At 36.1% G+C, this 16,663-nt stretch overlaps 5 protein-coding genes and 1 non-coding gene across 7 annotated transcripts; 4 read left to right on the forward strand and 2 right to left on the reverse strand.

The window, feature by feature from the left end:
- The first annotated feature begins 23 nt into the window (after nt 1-23).
- On the forward strand, nt 24-95 carry TRNAQ-UUG (transfer RNA glutamine (anticodon UUG)). The gene has a single exon. It is a non-coding gene; the product is annotated as a tRNA-Gln (tRNA).
- Nucleotides 96-306: 211 nt separating this feature from the next.
- LOC104706665 (long chain base biosynthesis protein 2a) lies at nt 307-4,343 on the forward strand. Its single transcript, XM_087462425.1, has 13 exons — nt 307-853; nt 939-1,020; nt 1,116-1,181; nt 1,313-1,401; nt 1,562-1,707; nt 1,791-1,915; nt 2,026-2,119; nt 2,205-2,368; nt 2,563-2,724; nt 3,030-3,156; nt 3,282-3,448; nt 3,566-3,673; nt 3,896-4,343. The coding sequence occupies exons 1-13, from the start codon at nt 705-707 to the stop codon at nt 3,989-3,991; spliced, it is 1,575 nt and encodes a 524-aa protein (XP_087318551.1). The 5' UTR covers nt 307-704; the 3' UTR covers nt 3,992-4,343.
- Nucleotides 4,200-5,828, reverse strand: LOC104706664 (uncharacterized). Its single transcript, XM_010422873.3, has one exon. It carries the CDS (start codon nt 5,476-5,478, stop codon nt 4,573-4,575), a length of 906 nt encoding a protein of 301 aa, XP_010421175.1. The 5' UTR covers nt 5,479-5,828; the 3' UTR covers nt 4,200-4,572.
- A 2,491-nt stretch (nt 5,829-8,319) lies between these two features.
- Nucleotides 8,320-11,427, forward strand: LOC104706666 (uncharacterized). Of its 2 annotated transcripts, XM_010422875.2 has the most exons (14): nt 8,320-8,571; nt 8,668-8,770; nt 8,916-9,017; nt 9,119-9,216; nt 9,301-9,384; nt 9,502-9,638; nt 9,772-9,844; nt 9,945-9,990; nt 10,090-10,199; nt 10,294-10,401; nt 10,482-10,541; nt 10,633-10,694; nt 10,768-11,083; nt 11,176-11,427. In XM_010422875.2, exons 1-14 carry the CDS (start codon nt 8,491-8,493, stop codon nt 11,386-11,388), a joined length of 1,593 nt encoding a protein of 530 aa, XP_010421177.2. In that variant the 5' UTR covers nt 8,320-8,490; the 3' UTR covers nt 11,389-11,427. The 2 variants fall into 2 exon arrangements, with proteins under 2 accessions (XP_010421177.2, XP_087318552.1); XM_087462426.1 differs by lacking the exons at nt 8,320-8,571; nt 8,668-8,770; nt 8,916-9,017; ... (1 more) ...; nt 9,301-9,384; nt 9,502-9,638 and having other exon boundaries at nt 9,926-9,990.
- Nucleotides 11,428-11,725: 298 nt separating this feature from the next.
- On the forward strand, nt 11,726-15,471 carry LOC104706668 (coiled-coil domain-containing protein SCD2-like). The gene is made up of 17 exons (XM_010422877.3): nt 11,726-12,080; nt 12,176-12,360; nt 12,472-12,550; nt 12,660-12,701; nt 12,805-12,867; nt 13,221-13,270; nt 13,376-13,403; nt 13,525-13,599; nt 13,680-13,790; nt 13,869-13,929; nt 14,096-14,212; nt 14,312-14,424; nt 14,551-14,611; nt 14,700-14,741; nt 14,847-14,887; nt 15,002-15,131; nt 15,229-15,471. Exons 1-17 carry the CDS (start codon nt 11,769-11,771, stop codon nt 15,363-15,365), a joined length of 1,647 nt encoding a protein of 548 aa, XP_010421179.1. The 5' UTR covers nt 11,726-11,768; the 3' UTR covers nt 15,366-15,471.
- On the reverse strand, nt 15,376-16,529 carry LOC104706667 (uncharacterized). Its single transcript, XM_010422876.3, has 2 exons — nt 16,335-16,529; nt 15,376-16,196 (listed from the first exon to the last, which is right to left on the reverse strand). The coding sequence occupies exon 2, from the start codon at nt 16,171-16,173 to the stop codon at nt 15,481-15,483; it is 693 nt and encodes a 230-aa protein (XP_010421178.1). The 5' UTR covers nt 16,174-16,196; nt 16,335-16,529; the 3' UTR covers nt 15,376-15,480.
- Nucleotides 16,530-16,663: the final 134 nt, after the last annotated feature.

A 16,663-nucleotide genomic window follows, 5' to 3' on the forward strand; every position in this document is an offset into this window, starting at 1 on the left:
TTCTTTTGCCAAATGAAGCATCCGGTTCTATGGTGTAGTGGTTAGCACTCTGGACTTTGAATCCAGCGACCTGGGTTCGACTCCCGGTAGGACCTCTTTTTTTTTCATTTTGACTAATTTTTTCCTAGCAATAGCTATTACATAAAAAGGCCTTGGTTTTATTATTTCTGGTCCAATAATATTGTAAATTAGTGGACTCTAAAGAGGCCCAAGGTACGCAAAATCTCTTAACATTTTTACATGCTTGGTTGTTTTTTGTTTTTTTTTTTTTTTTATAAAACAAACTTCATCTTGTCTTGTCTTCACGAGACAAAAAAAACATCTTCTGATTTTATTTGGTTTTCTGAAATTTTAGTTTTTCTTTGCTAAAATTTTTAGTAGGTTTACTGAAACATCTTCTGATTTTATGTCAAAGAAAAACTCATTTTGTTCGAATATTTTAGCAACTAAAAATTTAGACCGTAACAATTATATTTTGTTCATGTTATCATCACCCATTCTTGTGCAAAACTGCACATGAATGAATATTTAATGGAAGCTCTATATTACTATACAGACAGATAGTTTCTATTTCAGTATTTTGTTTTAAGGTTTTTAAAAAAAAAAAAAAAAAAAAAATTATATTCATGAATTATCTGTATTAATAATTTAAGTAAAAGTCCTACGTTAAAAAAATATAAATAAAAAGGAACAAATGGCTTTTAATGATCCGATCCCTTTCTCAGTTTCTCTATCTGACGGAGGGGAAAAAGATTCCAATTCAAATCTCTCTCTGTCTGTCTCTTTCTCTCAACTTTTCAATTCCAAAGAGTCGAAAAATCTCCAGATCTCCTCGTTACCATAGACGAGAGAGGTAAGTTGATTGATTTGACCGGAGAAGAAGAAACCATTACAATGATTACGATCCCTTATCTAACCGCTGTATCAACCTACTTCAGCTACGGATTGCTCTTTGCTTTCGGCCAGCTCCGTGATTTCTTCCGCCGCTTCATTGATTGGTGGCTCACCAGCAATCTCCATGTCTCTCTTCTTCTTCTCCCTCTTTCAATGTTGCTAGAGATTAGATTTGGATCAAATGTACAAGATTGTTTCAACTCTATTTTATTGTCTTACAGGGATACGCGCCGATCTGTTTGGGGCATGAGGACTTTTATATCAGGCGACTGTATCATCGGATTCAGGTAATTGCATCACCAAATCCATTTCGGTTTTCGTGTATTTCTGGTTTAGAATTTGGTTTGATTATTGGCATTGCAATTATGCTAGTTCTTAGATGATGATGTCTAATGTTAATCTCTATCTCTGCTTCAAGGATTGTTTTGAACGACCTATATCGAGTGCACCTGATGCTTGGTTTGATGTGGTCGAGCGGTACTCTAACGATAACAACAAGACTTTCAAGTGAGTCTTTCTACCAGCTCTTGTGGCTTCTTTTGTTCTCTTGGGAGATTATGATACATTCTTATAGTATTGTTTCTTTGAATTTTAATTCGGGGAAGCTTTGAATTCAGCATTAAGTTTGTGAAAGAGAGTTGCTTAGTAAACCTTTTTTGGTGTGCAGGCGAACAACAAAGACTAGCAGGTGCCTCAATTTGGGATCCTACAATTATCTTGGGTTTGGTTCTTTTGATGAATATTGCACGCCTCGTGTTATTGAGTCCTTGAAGAAATTTTCAGCAAGTACATGTAGCTCTCGTGTTGATGCAGGTACAGTGTCTTTGACTTTAGAGGGTCTAGAAGCACTTTTTTTTTTGGTTCTGCTTCCTGATAAACTTGTTTTCTGCCATTAGGAACTACATCCGTGCACGCAGAACTTGAGGAATGTGTTACTAGATTTGTTGGAAAGCCTGCTGCTGTTGTTTTTGGCATGGGCTATGCAACAAACTCTGCTATCATTCCAGTCTTGATTGGAAAGGTATGCAAGGGCTTACCTTTTTTATTATGGAAGCCTATGTTTGTCTGTTTTCTGAAATCCATGCTTTAAGTTTTTAAATATATGTTTCTTTTGCCGCCTTATCTACACAGGGAGGGTTGATAATAAGTGATTCTTTGAACCATAGTTCGATTGTCAATGGTGCTCGAGGTTCAGGAGCCACTATCCGCGTTTTCCAGCATAACAGTAAGCATTTCTGTTGCTTCAGCACTAGAGGTTCTTTCCCTATCAGGATGGCTTACATGTTTATTCTCTTGCGTTTGTTTCTTAGCGCCTTCCCATTTGGAACGAGTTTTGAGAGAACAAATTGCAGAGGGTCAACCTAGGACACATCGACCATGGAAGAAAATTATTGTTGTTGTTGAAGGCATTTACAGCATGGAAGGGGAGATTTGTCATCTGCCCGAAGTTGTTGCCATATGCAAGAAGTATAAGGTGAGGCAATATTCCTGAATTTCTGATTGTGAGAATCCGTTGACAACTGAAAAAGTGACTTGGTTCACTATGCAACACTGGCGAGAGATTATAGAACTCTGTTGACTAAATTACACTTTGCAACGCCATACTTTCTAAATCATTTGGGAATTTCTGTTGTGATACTCGTGACTTATCTTCTATCCTCGTTTCAGGCGTATGTTTACTTGGATGAAGCTCACAGCATTGGAGCAATTGGTAAAACAGGAAAGGGTATTTGTGAACTCCTGGGAGTTGACACAGCTGATGTGGACGTAATGATGGGAACCTTCACGAAATCTTTTGGTTCTTGTGGTGGCTATATTGCTGGATCAAAGGTTAGCAACTGCTTGCATTTGTTTTCATCTACGGATCTTCTATTTGCAAATTTCGTTCGAAGGTCTAACCTTGTTTGGTAAATTATAATTCTGACATTTTAGTTAAGCTCAAAAAAAAATTAGATAGCCGTCACTTTCACTCAACTCAGATGTCAAAACCTTCTTTGAACCTTTCGAAATGACAATGATAAGTATATAGCTGACACACACATACATACCATGTGATGCTTAAGTAAGTTGTACACTTCTCAAATTCAACAAAAGGCTAATCAATTTATGATTATTTTTATGTTCAACTTCTATAGGAGCTCGTCCAATATTTAAAGCATCAATGTCCAGCTCACCTTTACGCAACATCAATCCCAACTCCTTCCGCGCAACAAATCATATCTGCTATTAAAGTTATTCTGGGAGAGGATGGTTCAAACCGAGGTACTCTGTTTTATTCCTCATCGTGTCATTAATTGCTCTTCTTTTGGTGACTGAGTACAATCTAATTTAGTGAGGTCATGATATATATAACCTTAAAACTAACATACTTACCAAATACTGAACAGGGGCACAAAAGCTAGCAAGAATACGTGAGAACAGCAACTTTTTCCGGGCTGAACTACAGAAGATGGGATTTGAGGTACTTGGAGACAATGACTCCCCAGTCATGCCAATAATGCTTTACAACCCAGCGAAAATTCCAGCTTTCTCAAGAGAATGTCTGCGACAAAAAGTAAGTTCTATTTATCAAATCTAATAGTATTATCTGAGAAGTGGACTACTGCAAAGTCGACAACAAAAAGTAAATGATTAACTTGTGGGTGGAATGTAAACTTGAAACTCTGAACAGGTGGCAGTGGTGGTCGTGGGTTTCCCAGCTACACCTCTACTGCTGGCTAGGGCACGTATTTGCATATCTGCATCTCATTCAAGAGAAGATCTTATAAGAGCCCTCAAGGTAAAATATTGCATTATACTCACTTGCCTTAGTATACTTGTCAACTCCACTGAAAAGCCATACCAAGTTTAGGCGTTAACCCTCTTCCACACAATATACCCGTAATTCCACAGAAGTCCCATAGCACAAAACAGCTACGAAAGGGCCTATATGCTTTGGTAGAAGCTCGGTTTCAGTGTTAGTCAAAATTTATATTAATGTGTGCATTTGTGTTGGACACAGGTTATAAGCAAAGTAGGGGACCTAAGTGGTATTAAATATTTCCCGGCAGAGCCGAAGAAGATAGAACAGACTAAAAATGACATCAAGCTGGATTGAAGAGTAAAGCAATGAAATAAGAGATGCATCCAGGACGACGCAAGCAAATGCAGTGTTAAGAGTTCAACTTCGGCTTTAACTCACAAAATCTGATTATCTCAGGGCTCAAGCCATTTCCTCTCGTATCAAAAAACCCAACCCAGAGTCAGTCCACCTTTCCTCAAGTCTTGACTTACTACTATGATGCTACTCTGCATTCATGTGATTCTTTTTTTTTGTTTCCGAGAGTTTAATTGTATAGTAGTAATCTTGTTGAATGATGTCAGAGTTCTTTCATTACTCGGAACAACTGCTGCGTCCTCTTATGTTTGATTAAAAGTTTTTTGGAGAAATGATCAATAAGTTCCCCTAACCATAAAAACCAGAAGGTACAATCACAATCAAGTTAATCATCCTTCTTCATCATCATCATCTTCCTCTACTATTACAACAACTAACTAATTGTTACATTCAAACAAAAACATCAAAAGATCAACAAAAAAAAAAAGAAGAAAAGAGCTTCAGACATTGCAGCTTACATTGCCAATGGCTGTCACACACAAAAAAAACCCCCAAAACTCTTGGCTTATCTCTTCTTCAGTTCACGAGAACTCTCTCCCAAGCTTCTGAATAGCACAATACATCTTCCTCCTTGACCCAACAGCATTGATCCCCATATCTTTAAGATCCTCCAAAGTCAACAATGGTAAGACTTGTTCATCAACTTCATGCATCTCAAACATCGGCCAGTATCTCCCTAACCCTAACTCTTGTAACCATATCTTAACACCTTCTCTTCCTCTCCCACCGCTTTGCCAATCTCCTGACAACTCAACATCGTACCTTCTCCTATTCTCCTGCGTTCGTTCTTTCATCGGACTCTCCGAATCTTCTCTGCTAAAATCCCTAAACCCTTCTTCTCCCAATTCATCTTCCTCTTCTTCTTCTTCATCATCTTCATCTTCTTCTCCACTCAGTTTCTCATCCCCTTGCTCTACACCATCGTTTCTGCCCGCCCAATTAGACCGAACTCGCTTCGCTGAAGCTGTGGGATTCGTCGTCGTCGTCATCGTGGTCGCGGTCTCTCCACCACCGGATGATTTGACCCACTTCTTAACCCGCCAACTCCCAATCGCAATCGGATCTTCCTCTAGGGTTCCGGCGTTCTCGTACCCGGAGCTCAAATTCGTCATAGCTCTCGTCCTAGACGAAGACGTCGTCCTCCCACTCTGATTACTCGGCTCCTTCCTGTTCCCACCACCACCACCACTCGGCCTCCATTTCGGCCGACGCACGTGCGGCGAATCGTAAGCTGCGACAACGTGTTGGTGGTGGTACTGGTCGCCGCCGATGTCTCCTAACCTAACGCTAGGTCTTCTCAATCGTTTCGATCCGACTGAAACTGTGGCGGCGGCGGATGTTTCCGGTGCTTCGGCGGAGGTTATTATCGCCGGCGGAATAAATCCGCCGTTAATCTGGTGACCTTCTACTGACTGTAGCTCGGCCATGGTCAGTGAGAAACGGAGACGAATCGAAAGAGAGAGAGAGAGAGTTAAGAGCTTTGTTTGGTCTTACTCAGTTTCTTATTCTTCTTCTACTTCACTCTGGAAGAACCATATCTTGCTAAAATGCGCAGTACAGTATTAGGTTTTTTATCTGGAGAAATTGGATTCGAGAGAGAGAGGATTGTCCTCAGAAGGAGAAAAGCAAAAGAGAGAGAGAGAGGCGTTCAAATAGTTGACACGTGTTTGTCGAGCTCTTGTAATTTCTGTTTTTTACTCTTTTGTCATAAACATATTTCTTCAACCCCTTCTATATTTTTTTTACCTAATAATAACACAACAATATCCTTTAATTGCATAAAGTTTATCTTTGTTTCTGTATATATATCTTGACTTTTATAGATTTGCAATGAATCCATTTAGTTGGCTTGGGTTATTTAATTATCCATTTTTAAAGATTTGTTTCTAACTTTCTATACATATTTCAATTTTCTAATAAATTAGGTAATGTTGTTAAAAAAAAAAAATCCCTTTTGACTAGCTCCATCATTCTTCTTCTTTTATAGTCTTACATATAATTTCTGTCTTCTTTAGAAACTAATTTAAAACAAATTGAGTACTTTCTTGAATTTGATGTACTTCTTTACTAAAAAATTTATTCTTTACAAAATTGATGTACTTGATTATATTTTAACTCGAGGTATACCGTAGAATAAATTTTTTAAATAATTATTAAGAAAAACGTATGTTATATTATTTGTTTTAATATATTTTGATTTTATAATTTTAGATGGATTTTTTTTGTGTGTTTGGTACCGGTTATGATTGGTGTAACACTTCTTGTTAACTCATATATCATATAAAAATATTTTGTATATATTAGTAGACTAACTCATAAAAAACTATATAATCATATTTTTGTAAACTTTAACCTGCTCCATATAATGATCAGCAAGAATTTAATTTTTTTTAACAAGTTATAAGTATCTAGAATAGTTAAATATGTATATTAATTTCTTTTAGAATTATTTAAAGTTTGTTTTTTTGGTACTAATTTAAAGTATGATTATATTACAAATAGTAACTTCAAGTTTTAATATTTATTCAAATGGCAAGGATTTAATTATGTAAATCTTTTAAAAAAGGTTACTTTGACAAATTACTTTCAACTTAATAATAAAGGGATATTTAGAAAATGTACATATTTGGAAGTACTTTAGAATTTAAAATCCACATTTCACTGAATTATTCAAAAATTAAAAATGTAAATGACAAGACTATCGATATTCTTATTAGAACTATTTTATTTCATTTTAAACTTAAGAACTTTACATTGTTGATTTTTTTTCAAAAGAAAATTGATGTCTATAGTTTTTTTTTGGTCAACTGATGTTTATGCTAAGGAAATTTTTTTTCTTATAAATTATAAATCATACAAAATAATACACATAAATTAATCTTTTGATAATAATACACAATACACATGTCGCATTGACAATCATCTATAATCTACTTGTACAAAGTTTGTATCCTAAAGAATAATCATATAATATGTATATTGAGAAAAAATATTGATAGTGGAATATACAATATTTAGATTGCATAATATACAATATCTCATTCGTTATATCGTTTGTTCTCTGATTTTATATTATTTCTTTCTATTATTATTATTTTTTTAACAGCATAAATAAACGATTATTTCTTTCTATTAATAGAAAGATTAATTACAAAAAGACAAAACAATCTCAAATCTATTCAAATTTGAAAAATATATTTAATTTTGCACAAAATATTTCTGAATTGAGGGTATAATGGAATTTCTAATATGTTAAATCATATGTCACCAGTTTTAGTCATAATATGCATTCTTCTATTTAATACTTTTTACATTAGTCATAGCTGCCAAAATGACTTTGACAAATGAGAAGCAATAGTTCACAATTTTCCAATGGCTAGAAAACAAAATCCTCAAATTTGCTTCAAATGAGGAATTTACTATATTTGTAAAACAAATTAGCTATTACCCGAACAATTTCAGACAAGATATTATATTCAGATACTAAAACCGCAAAAACTAACCACGCCTCTACGTGAAACTCGGTTAATGATACGACTCAACATTATCCCATCTCGTAATCGCAACAAACAAAATGGAAACTAATTAGCTAACAAACAACAAAATCATCGGAGTCAATAGGGTTTCCAAATTTGACATTTATTATATGCATCGGTACAAAACGATGTCGGCGCAATGACAACATTAATGGGCCTTCTAGCCCATTTTTTGTTAGTGGTGTTTTGATGATTAATTGGTTAAAAGTGTGTAAATATTATATTTATGAATTTGATACCGAGGCTAATTAAAGATATCCATGTCATGGAGTCAAAATTAAAAGAAATTTATTTTAGGTTAGAGTAATTTTAAAATATATAATATGTTATAATACATGAAAAACAGATATTATTCAATAATAATATAAGTTGTATTTATTTTTTCTTAGTTTTATCATCATTATAAGTAACTTAATATCAAGAAAACTTAACAATATAAAAAGTATTTTCATATTTTAAAAGTAAAAGTAAAACTAAAAACCAAATTATTTTATGGTAGACTAATATAGAAATATTGAAAAGATGTTCTTATATTATATATATATATATATATAACTACAACTGATTATATATCTTTCATTAAATATACAAATAAAGACACAACACAAATAATTTATAAATATTGTATTTAATAGAAACGGCAAGATGTCCGATGGGGTAACATTAAAACGACAAGAGTTTCAAACAGAACGGCGCGTGACGCGTATCGGCCAAAAAAACCTTTTCCTTCCCGGACCGGCCACAACCTCAGAAAGTAGAAGAACACCTAAGTCTCTCTCTCTCTCTCTCTCTCTCTCTCTCTCTCTCTCTCTATCTATCTCTCTTTCTCTCTATCTATCTTTCTCCTTTGGTAACTTACTTGAAAATCCATAACAATGAAATGTTGACTCTTTGTCAATTCCCATGGTGATTTCCAGTGTGGGATTCACTTGCAGATCATATTTTCATGTTCGTACTCTTCAGTACCACCACCGGTTATGGAAGGTGTGAACTCTTTTTCCAATTTTATTTGAACCAAATAACACAATTATAATTCTGCTTACATGTTTTCAATCTTAATTTGGCTGTTTCGGTTTTTAGATTCGGTTCAACACTGTTGCTGCTGCAGTTGAGACAATTGATGATGACTCGGATGGTTTCATCGAAGACAGTGATCGTCAAGACAAGGTTGCTGCTCGAACAAGTAAGCTTAAGTTTATGATTTAGTCATGAATTCATTGTTGTTATTCATAATGTATTCTACAATCTTGTTGATATGTCAAACATTTTGGGTAGATACTAATTAGTTCTTATCTTTTTGTTTGATTTGATTGATTTGGCAAATGAAGGGGATTGTGAGTGGAAGCAACTGAATTCGAAAGACCTTGGGATAAGCAGTTCTATGATTGCAATACCCACTAGAAAAGTGCTTAATGGCCTTAAGAGCAAAGGTTGATGATTGATAGTTTCAAATTCGCTTAGATTTCTCCTAAGTATTCAAAAACTTTATTCAACTATGTCTCATATTATTATTGCTTATGTAAATCTCTAGGACATGATGTTTACCTTGTGGGAGGATGTGTCCGGGATCTTATTCTGAAGAGGACACCGAAAGACTTTGATATACTCACCTCTGCAGAACTTAAAGAGGTTGGTCCTCTTTATTTTTTTTTCTCACTGTTTACATTATCCCAATCTGATTTTGAGTTTTGTTTGTGCTTCTATGATGCTTAGGTGGTTAGGACTTTCCCAAGATGTGAAATTGTGGGACGAAGGTTTCCTATATGTCACGTACACGTTGGAGATGATTTAGTAGAGGTTCTTTTTCAAACTAGTCTTTTTGTTTCTTTCAAACACACGTTGGAAGAAGCTTATGTGTTTGAATTCACATTGTTTTTGTTAATTTTTTCATTTGACTTTCTTTTATGTGAGTAGGTTTCGAGTTTTAGTACCTCTGCACAGAATTCCTCGAGAAACATGAGAACTGAACTCAAAGAATCAAGCGGCTCAGATGGTGACGAGGACTGTATCCGTTTGAATAATTGTTTGCAACGTGATTTCACAATTAATGGGTAATTGCGTTAATACTTCAGTGCTTTGTTTTTTTCCATGGCATCCTAAATTCATTAGTATTTTCAAGATTTTTAAATTTTCTCCTTCCTCATGTCTCTTTGTGTGTTTACATTTTTTTTTTTCATACCTCAGGTTGATGTTTGATCCATATGCCAAAGTGGTATATGACTATCTTGGAGGAATAGAAGATATTAAAAAAGCTAAAGTGTGTGAATGTATTCTACTTTAATTTGCTTTCAGATAATAATTTCAGACCATTGTTTAGTGATTTTACATTTATTATCAGTGTGTTTCTACAATCACAGGTTCGAACAGTGATTCACGCTGGCACATCTTTTCAACAGGACTGTGGTAAGTTAGTTAAAAGAAGATATAATTTTCCCTGTAACCTATTTACTTAGTCTCTATATAGTGAAAACTTATCAAGCTCATCATTTATGGCATTTCCAGCTCGGATCCTTCGTGCTATTAGAATTGCTGCGCGTTTAAGGTTCAGAATGTCCAAGGAAACAGCTCATTATATTAAGAACCTCTCTTTACTAGTACAAAGACTTGACAAGGTAGGCTCACATTACAGCATCTATCCTCTAAATTAGAAATGTAATCTTTGCATACTGTACTAGCCTATATCGTGTTCATGAATGATTCTGTCAGGGAAGGATCTTGATGGAAATGAATTACATGTTAGCTTATGGAGCAGCAGAAGCTTCTTTGAGATTACTGTGGAAATTTGGGATCCTAGAGATTCTTCTACCATTTCAGGTAAACCGAATCAGGGTTTATTTCTGTCTCTTTGTTTTCCCGTATTACTAATGTTTGTCTATCTAAATTTTATTTCACAGGCAGCATATCTTGTACGTAGTGGTTTCAGGAGACGTGACAAAAGGACTAACATGCTTCTGGTCAGAAAGAAAGCGTCTTTTATATAGTTGTAGATGTGTTTGTCGTTTACAACATGGAGTCAAGAAACTGAAACTAAATTCTCTGATGCAGTCTCTCTTTGCTAATTTGGATAAACTGTTAGCGCCTGATAGACCTTGTCACAGCAGCTTATGGTAAGACAGATACCTCATCTGAATTCATGTCTTATCTTATGAGTTGAACTCCCTCCTTCTTGACGTTTTTCAGGATAGCAATATTGGCGTTTCATAAAGCACTTGCTGATCAACCTCGAAGTCCTTTAGTTGTAGCTGCGTTTAGCCTTGCTGTTCACAACTGTGGAGATATTCTAGAAGCAGTGGAAATCACAAAGAAGATCACTAGGCCACACAATAAAAGCTTCATCGAGCTAGTAGAGCGCGAGGAGAATCTTAACTTCGAAGCCATGTTGGACGAAGTCATGGATCTTGATGCATCTATCAGAGATGCCTTAAACCAGATGACTGATGGATATTTTATTTCGAAAGCTATGGCAGCTTACCCTCAAGCACCGTATTCAGATATGGTAATAAAATCTCTTCAAATGTACCGTCTTCAAATGTTTACAATACAAAGTGTGAAACCGATGTCCTAATATGTTTGGTTACTTGTTGGTAGGTGTTTATACCGTTGCAATTGTACCTGAGAGCAGGCAGAATCTTCGAGTGTGTGAGGAGAGAAGAGAGACAACAAATGGGATTAGAGGCGAAACAAGGAAGCAAAATCGAGTATGGTTCGTTACTCTCAGGGGATTTTCCTGAAATTAGACATGTCTTTGCGAGGGTTGTGTTCGATACTGTTTTCCCTTTAATTCCATCTCAAGAATTGTAAAACAAAAAAAATAAATAACACTTCATCTTTTGAGGTAAAGCTTTTTAGTCCTTTTATTTGTCAACGATTTGCTTATTTGACTTGCCTTTGAATCAACATAATCTAGTAGTAAAAGTACTTCATAAGTCATATAAAGTAAGTAACAATAAAATAATTAAAATCAAATCTGCAGTTGACTAAAACAATTAAAGAAGGTTCCATATTTTCCTCCGGCAAATCTAATCTAAAATGGCATGTGTTCTTCTCCGTAGTAAACGGCGTCGTTTCCCCGTAGTAAACGGCGTCGTTTCTTTACTCTTTCCCATTTTTTATTTTTTAAAAAACTGCTTACCAAAATCCCTCCCACATTTTTTTCAGAGAGATAAGAGCTAAACTGAGAGATGGATCTAACGACGAGGGCGAGGAGTCCAGTGTACGCTCGTCGTAATCAATGGAACAGATCATCTAACGTTACGGAATCGAGATCGCCATCGATGTCTCCCGCTCATCCGGGTGGCTTATCAACCGTCAAACGGACTCAGAACGTAGCCACTAAGGCCGCGGCTCAACGTTTAGCCAAGGTTATGGCCTTACAGAACAAGGACAACGAGGAAGTTGATGATGATGATGACGACGATCATGATTTCAAATTCGCACAACCTTCTTCTGGAGGAGCTACCTTCGCTCGCCGTAATCGATCGCAGTCACCTGCGGTAATTATGATTTTTAAGTAACAGATTCGGATTCATATGAGTTCGTTTTTGGTGCTTATTGGTACTTTTTGTTTGGTTATTTATGATTTGGTTAGATAGGTAGAAACAACATTACAGAGCAAGTGACTTCAGTGCGTTCTTCATCTGCTGGAAGGCCATCAACGTTTGGTAGATCGTTACCTCCAAACGCGTCTCCGGTTTGGATGCCGAATAAGGCGTCGTTGAAACCTCCGGTGATTATTCCTCCAATCGATCATTCATTTAAGGGTAGAGATCAAAGGTGAAGATTCCTTCTTATTGTTTGTCTAGGGAACATGTTGCTTCCGCTTCTGGAGTTTTTGGTTTTGTCTGAGTGATTACTATTATAATTTCACATATTTGACGTTTTCAGATACTTTAGTGATGTACCGCGCTTGGTAAATTCGAGAGATAAAGGGTATCAGCGAGAAGCTTCAGCTCTTCGTGATGAAGTATGTTGGACATTTCTTTTTTAAACCTTATGGATTGATTTTGCAGATTGATGTTATATTTTAAAAAGAAGATTTTGATTTTAAAGGTTGACTTTATGTTCATTTGAAGGTAGATATGCTACAAGAGGAGAATGAGATTGTATTGGAGAAGGTTCGAGGTCTTGTCACTAGAATTTTTTTTACATATATAATCTGTCGTCCTCCTCTGTTTTTTTTTTTTTTTTTTGTTATATAACAGTTGTTCTGGATTACAGCTTTACCATGCAGAAGAAAAACGCGAGGCAGCAGAAGCCAGGGCTAGAGAGCTGGAGAAACAGGTTTCGATCCACTTTTCATTACTAGTGCATCTTCCCTGAATTTGTTCTTTCGCTTTTTGGGAAAAACCATTATCAAGTTGCTTATATCTCTTTCTTGACTATAGTATGTAGTGACAGTCCATCTTATCTTGACTTTCACTATCTTGTTGAAAAAAGCTTTCTTGTCTTTTATCTTTATTCTGCATCTTTAAGTGTATCTAGTGAAAGGCAAAGTTTAGTTACATCCCATTATGTAACAGTGACCCGGAGGAAATATGTAGTGTGTTTTGATTGACGCACCCTATACGCAAATGACATGTTGATACTGGCAACTAGTGACAGGTTCATTTGTTTTTTTTTCCTTGTCCCAAAAGGTTGCTTCTCTTGGAGAAGGAGTGTCTCTGGAGGCCAAATTGTTAAGTAGGTGAGATCCTGTGACCTCTTTTATCTTTCTTTTATTTAGGATATATGGCACTGCCATAATGGCTTAGTAGTTATACAGCTCATGATAAATTGTGATTTCCTTCAGGAAGGAAGCGGCATTGCGCCAAAGAGAGGTTAGTGTGTAGAGGAATAAAATATCTTTTATCGTTTCTTCGGTCGATCTCTAACTTTTGGTCAAAGAATAATTTATGGATATTTAGACTGATTTGCTGGCATAATGGTACCTGTTAACAGGTTGCTCTTAAGGCTGCTAATGAGAAAAAAGATGGGAAACAGGATGAAGTTGTTTCCCTACGCTCGGAACTTCAGGTAAAGTATACCGTTTATATTGGTTTCATAATATGTGTAGTACTCTAATCTGCATGATAAAATCATGTCTTTATGTTCAGAGCCTCAAGGATGAGGCCGCAAAAGCAGCGGAACGGCTTCAAGAAGCAGAGTTAGAAGCAAAAGCTATTCGTACAATGACTCAAAGGATGGTTTTAACACAGGACGAAATGGTATGTTGAAAAAGCCCCATATCTCATTATCGTTCATGTTAAAACATTTCTGATTGTATGGAAAAAATGATCATCTAGGAGGAAGTAGCCTTGAAGAGATGCTGGCTTGCCCGGTATTGGGGGTTGGCAGTGCAGAATGGTAAGTGATGCATCCATTTTGTAACAGCATACGTTTGCTTTTCATTTCGGTGTTAAGTTTCTGAACTTGAGAATGTGTTCCCATGATACCACTCATACACATACTCAGCATTCTCTAATATTGGTCTAAGCTTTATATTTGATTTTCATGTGGCTTCCGTATATAGGCATTTGTTCGGACATAGCACTATCAAGGCATGAAAAGTGGTCTGCTTTGGCCCCTCTTCCACTTGAGCTGGTCATTTCTGCAGCACAAAAGGCCAAGGAGTTATCTCAGGATGAAGGTTAGTCTAAATACTTGCTATATTTATAAAATGAACAAGGTTGCCCTGATATTGTTTTTCTGCATCATCTTTATTTACCAGCCTTTTGGAATTGAACAGGTGGGAGTGATCAGAGTAAAACTACTAGATTTTCAAGTGATCTAACTGGAGAAGGAAATATCGAAAGCATGCTTTCAGTTGAGATGGGTTTGAGAGAGCTAGCGTCCTTAAAGGTATTATCTACCATTGTTTCTGAGATAACTGATGTCATCTACCTTACTCCATTTACAATGATGAGGTTCTCCTTGAGATCTCCAAGTGAATTTTTAAGGTTCTTATTATATCACAATGAAATTTAGGTTGAGGATGCCGTTATGCTTGCATTTGCACAGAAGAGAACACCGAGTTTGGTTCGTCAAGGTATGTATGCTATATCATCAATTACTACATGTATAGTCTGTTTTTACTAGTCATAGAGATTTTAAGTCTGTTTTATTCCATCTTACAGATTCCAAAGGGCATGGAGAACTCAGATTTGTAGAGACATACGGTAAGAGAAGTCTCCATGAGCATTCAGATATGCACATAGTACCATATATGCATAATCAAACTTGATGAATTTCTTACTATGCTATCACATATTTCTCAAATGCAGAGATAAAAGAAGGGGAACAAGAAGATGTTGCCTTTAAGCAGGTTGTTTGTTTAGCCTATATAGTGTCATATTTAGTACTAGAGATGGTAATTTTTGGTATATATTGTGGTTAGTAAGTAAATTTATACGGATGTGGTTTGGTTATGTATATGCAGGCGTGGCTGATGTACTTCTGGGGTAGAGCAAAACTGCACGGTGTGGAAGAAGACATTGCTGATGAACGCCTGCAGTTTTGGATCAGCCGTAGTGAAGGAAAATTTCCAACTTCTCAGGATGTCGTCGACGGTAATAAAATTATCCAATTGAAAGTTCCCTTTATCCTACTTGTGAGTCTAACTAACATAACCACTAAAACTAAAAAAACTTGGTTCTCTTTTTCCAGTGGAACGAGGTTTGTTAGAGCTAAGGAAACTAGGAGTAGAGCAACAATTATGGGAAGCTTGTCGCAAAGAAACCGATCAGCTACTTCCATCTTCTTCTTCTTCTCCTACCTCTACTCTCTCAAATCACAACCTCTAACTCTTAAAAATTTATAGAGATATCAAATTGCATTCCATTATGTAAAAACAAAACATCATCAATTGTAACATCTTAATTAAGTATTATTATTAATCCCCAAGAAAAAGAGAGAAAGCTAAAAGTCTAGCCATTTCTGAAAATAAACACATGTAGTAGGGGAGATAGCACCACCAGGTGAACAAAGCCCAATATGAGGACAAGCACCACAAGGAATCGAAGCGAAAGCTCCAGCTCTAGCCTCACCATTACCAGATTTTTTCCCAGTCAACCTGTAGCAAACTTCTCCAATCCTGGTAGAAGCAAACTCGTTCATTCCAGTGCTCTTCACCTCAATGATCAGATTATCCAAAACTAAATTCTTGAGAATCTCCTTAGTCTGGTCCTCACTCAACTTCTCCTCTTTAACAAAATAAGCACACATAACATCCAAAGTAACAACCCTATGCCTATGCCTCTCCAAAATCATAACACACTTGGCTTTCAAATCTTCGATCTTGGAAACGTCAAGGGTACCATCAGTGTACCATTCCCCACCAGTGAGTTCTTTATCAGGCTCAAACTCCATAGCTAAGAAATGTTTATGACCTTTGTTGTTCATGGTTGGTACGTCTTTGATGAGACCCTTCTTCTTGAGGGAATTGACCAGTCGTGTAAACATAGTCGGTGGGATGGTTTTATCTGCTTTCAGCTCGTACATGGTTGCTCCAGTTCCTTGCTTGCTTCTGATAAAATCGAGAAGCTTCTTCTCGTGCGCTTCGTTCGGATCACGTCCCGTTAGTTTCGGCTCTGGTCGTTTTCGTTTACTCATTGCTCCCCCAAAAAAAATTCACACTACAAAAACAATCAAACAAAACTTGATTTTAAGAAAATAGGATTGAATTGATTTGATTTACAAGAAGAAGAAGAAGAAGAAGAAGAAGAAGAAAAGGTGATAAAGGATTTGGTGAAGATCAGATTATTCAATTTTACCTCTGTGGAGATGACAGATTCTTGGAGGATGAACACTAGCCGGCGAATTCCGAGGTATAAGGAAGAGACGGGAGAACAGATGTAAACCCTAGCTCTGTTTTTTTTTTATGTTAATAGTCGAAAAAGAAAAAACAAATTTTTGCCAGTTATTAATTTCGGATATAAGTTGACAAAATATTAAATTTCCATTTTCTCAATTCAATATTAGCACTGACTATTTTTATTGGCACTGAACACAGTTATTGGGCCGTGAAGTTATTAATTATGCAAATTATAAAAGAAAGAGGAGTTTAAAGAATAATTAAAGAAATCAAAGGGGTCTTTCTTAT

Source organism: Camelina sativa, chromosome 8, assembly GCF_030686135.1.
Source record: "Camelina sativa cultivar CO46 ecotype springtype chromosome 8, ASM3068613v1".
Lineage (NCBI taxonomy): Eukaryota > Viridiplantae > Streptophyta > Magnoliopsida > Brassicales > Brassicaceae > Camelina > Camelina sativa.

Bases quoted from the DNA above. Each gene is read 5' to 3' on its own strand.
- LOC104706665 (XM_087462425.1), top strand. From the start codon at position 705: ATGATCCGATCCCTTTCTCAGTTTCTCTATCTGACGGAGGGGAAAAAG. The intron at 1,021-1,115 runs GTCTCTCTTCTT...ATTGTCTTACAG, and splicing joins GGCTCACCAGCAATCTCCAT to GGATACGCGCCGATCTGTTT. The intron at 2,725-3,029 runs GTTAGCAACTGC...CAACTTCTATAG, and splicing joins GCTATATTGCTGGATCAAAG to GAGCTCGTCCAATATTTAAA.
- LOC104706664 (XM_010422873.3), bottom strand. From the start codon at position 5,478: ATGGCCGAGCTACAGTCAGTAGAAGGTCACCAGATTAACGGCGGATTT.
- LOC104706666 (XM_010422875.2), top strand. From the start codon at position 8,491: ATGGTGATTTCCAGTGTGGGATTCACTTGCAGATCATATTTTCATGTT. The intron at 9,385-9,501 runs GTTCTTTTTCAA...TTATGTGAGTAG, and splicing joins TTGGAGATGATTTAGTAGAG to GTTTCGAGTTTTAGTACCTC. The intron at 9,845-9,944 runs GTGTGTGAATGT...CTACAATCACAG, and splicing joins AAGATATTAAAAAAGCTAAA to GTTCGAACAGTGATTCACGC.
- LOC104706668 (XM_010422877.3), top strand. From the start codon at position 11,769: ATGGATCTAACGACGAGGGCGAGGAGTCCAGTGTACGCTCGTCGTAAT. The intron at 14,612-14,699 runs GTATGTATGCTA...TCCATCTTACAG, and splicing joins ACCGAGTTTGGTTCGTCAAG to ATTCCAAAGGGCATGGAGAA. The intron at 15,132-15,228 runs GTAATAAAATTA...CTCTTTTTCCAG, and splicing joins TTCTCAGGATGTCGTCGACG to TGGAACGAGGTTTGTTAGAG.
- LOC104706667 (XM_010422876.3), bottom strand. From the start codon at position 16,173: ATGAGTAAACGAAAACGACCAGAGCCGAAACTAACGGGACGTGATCCG.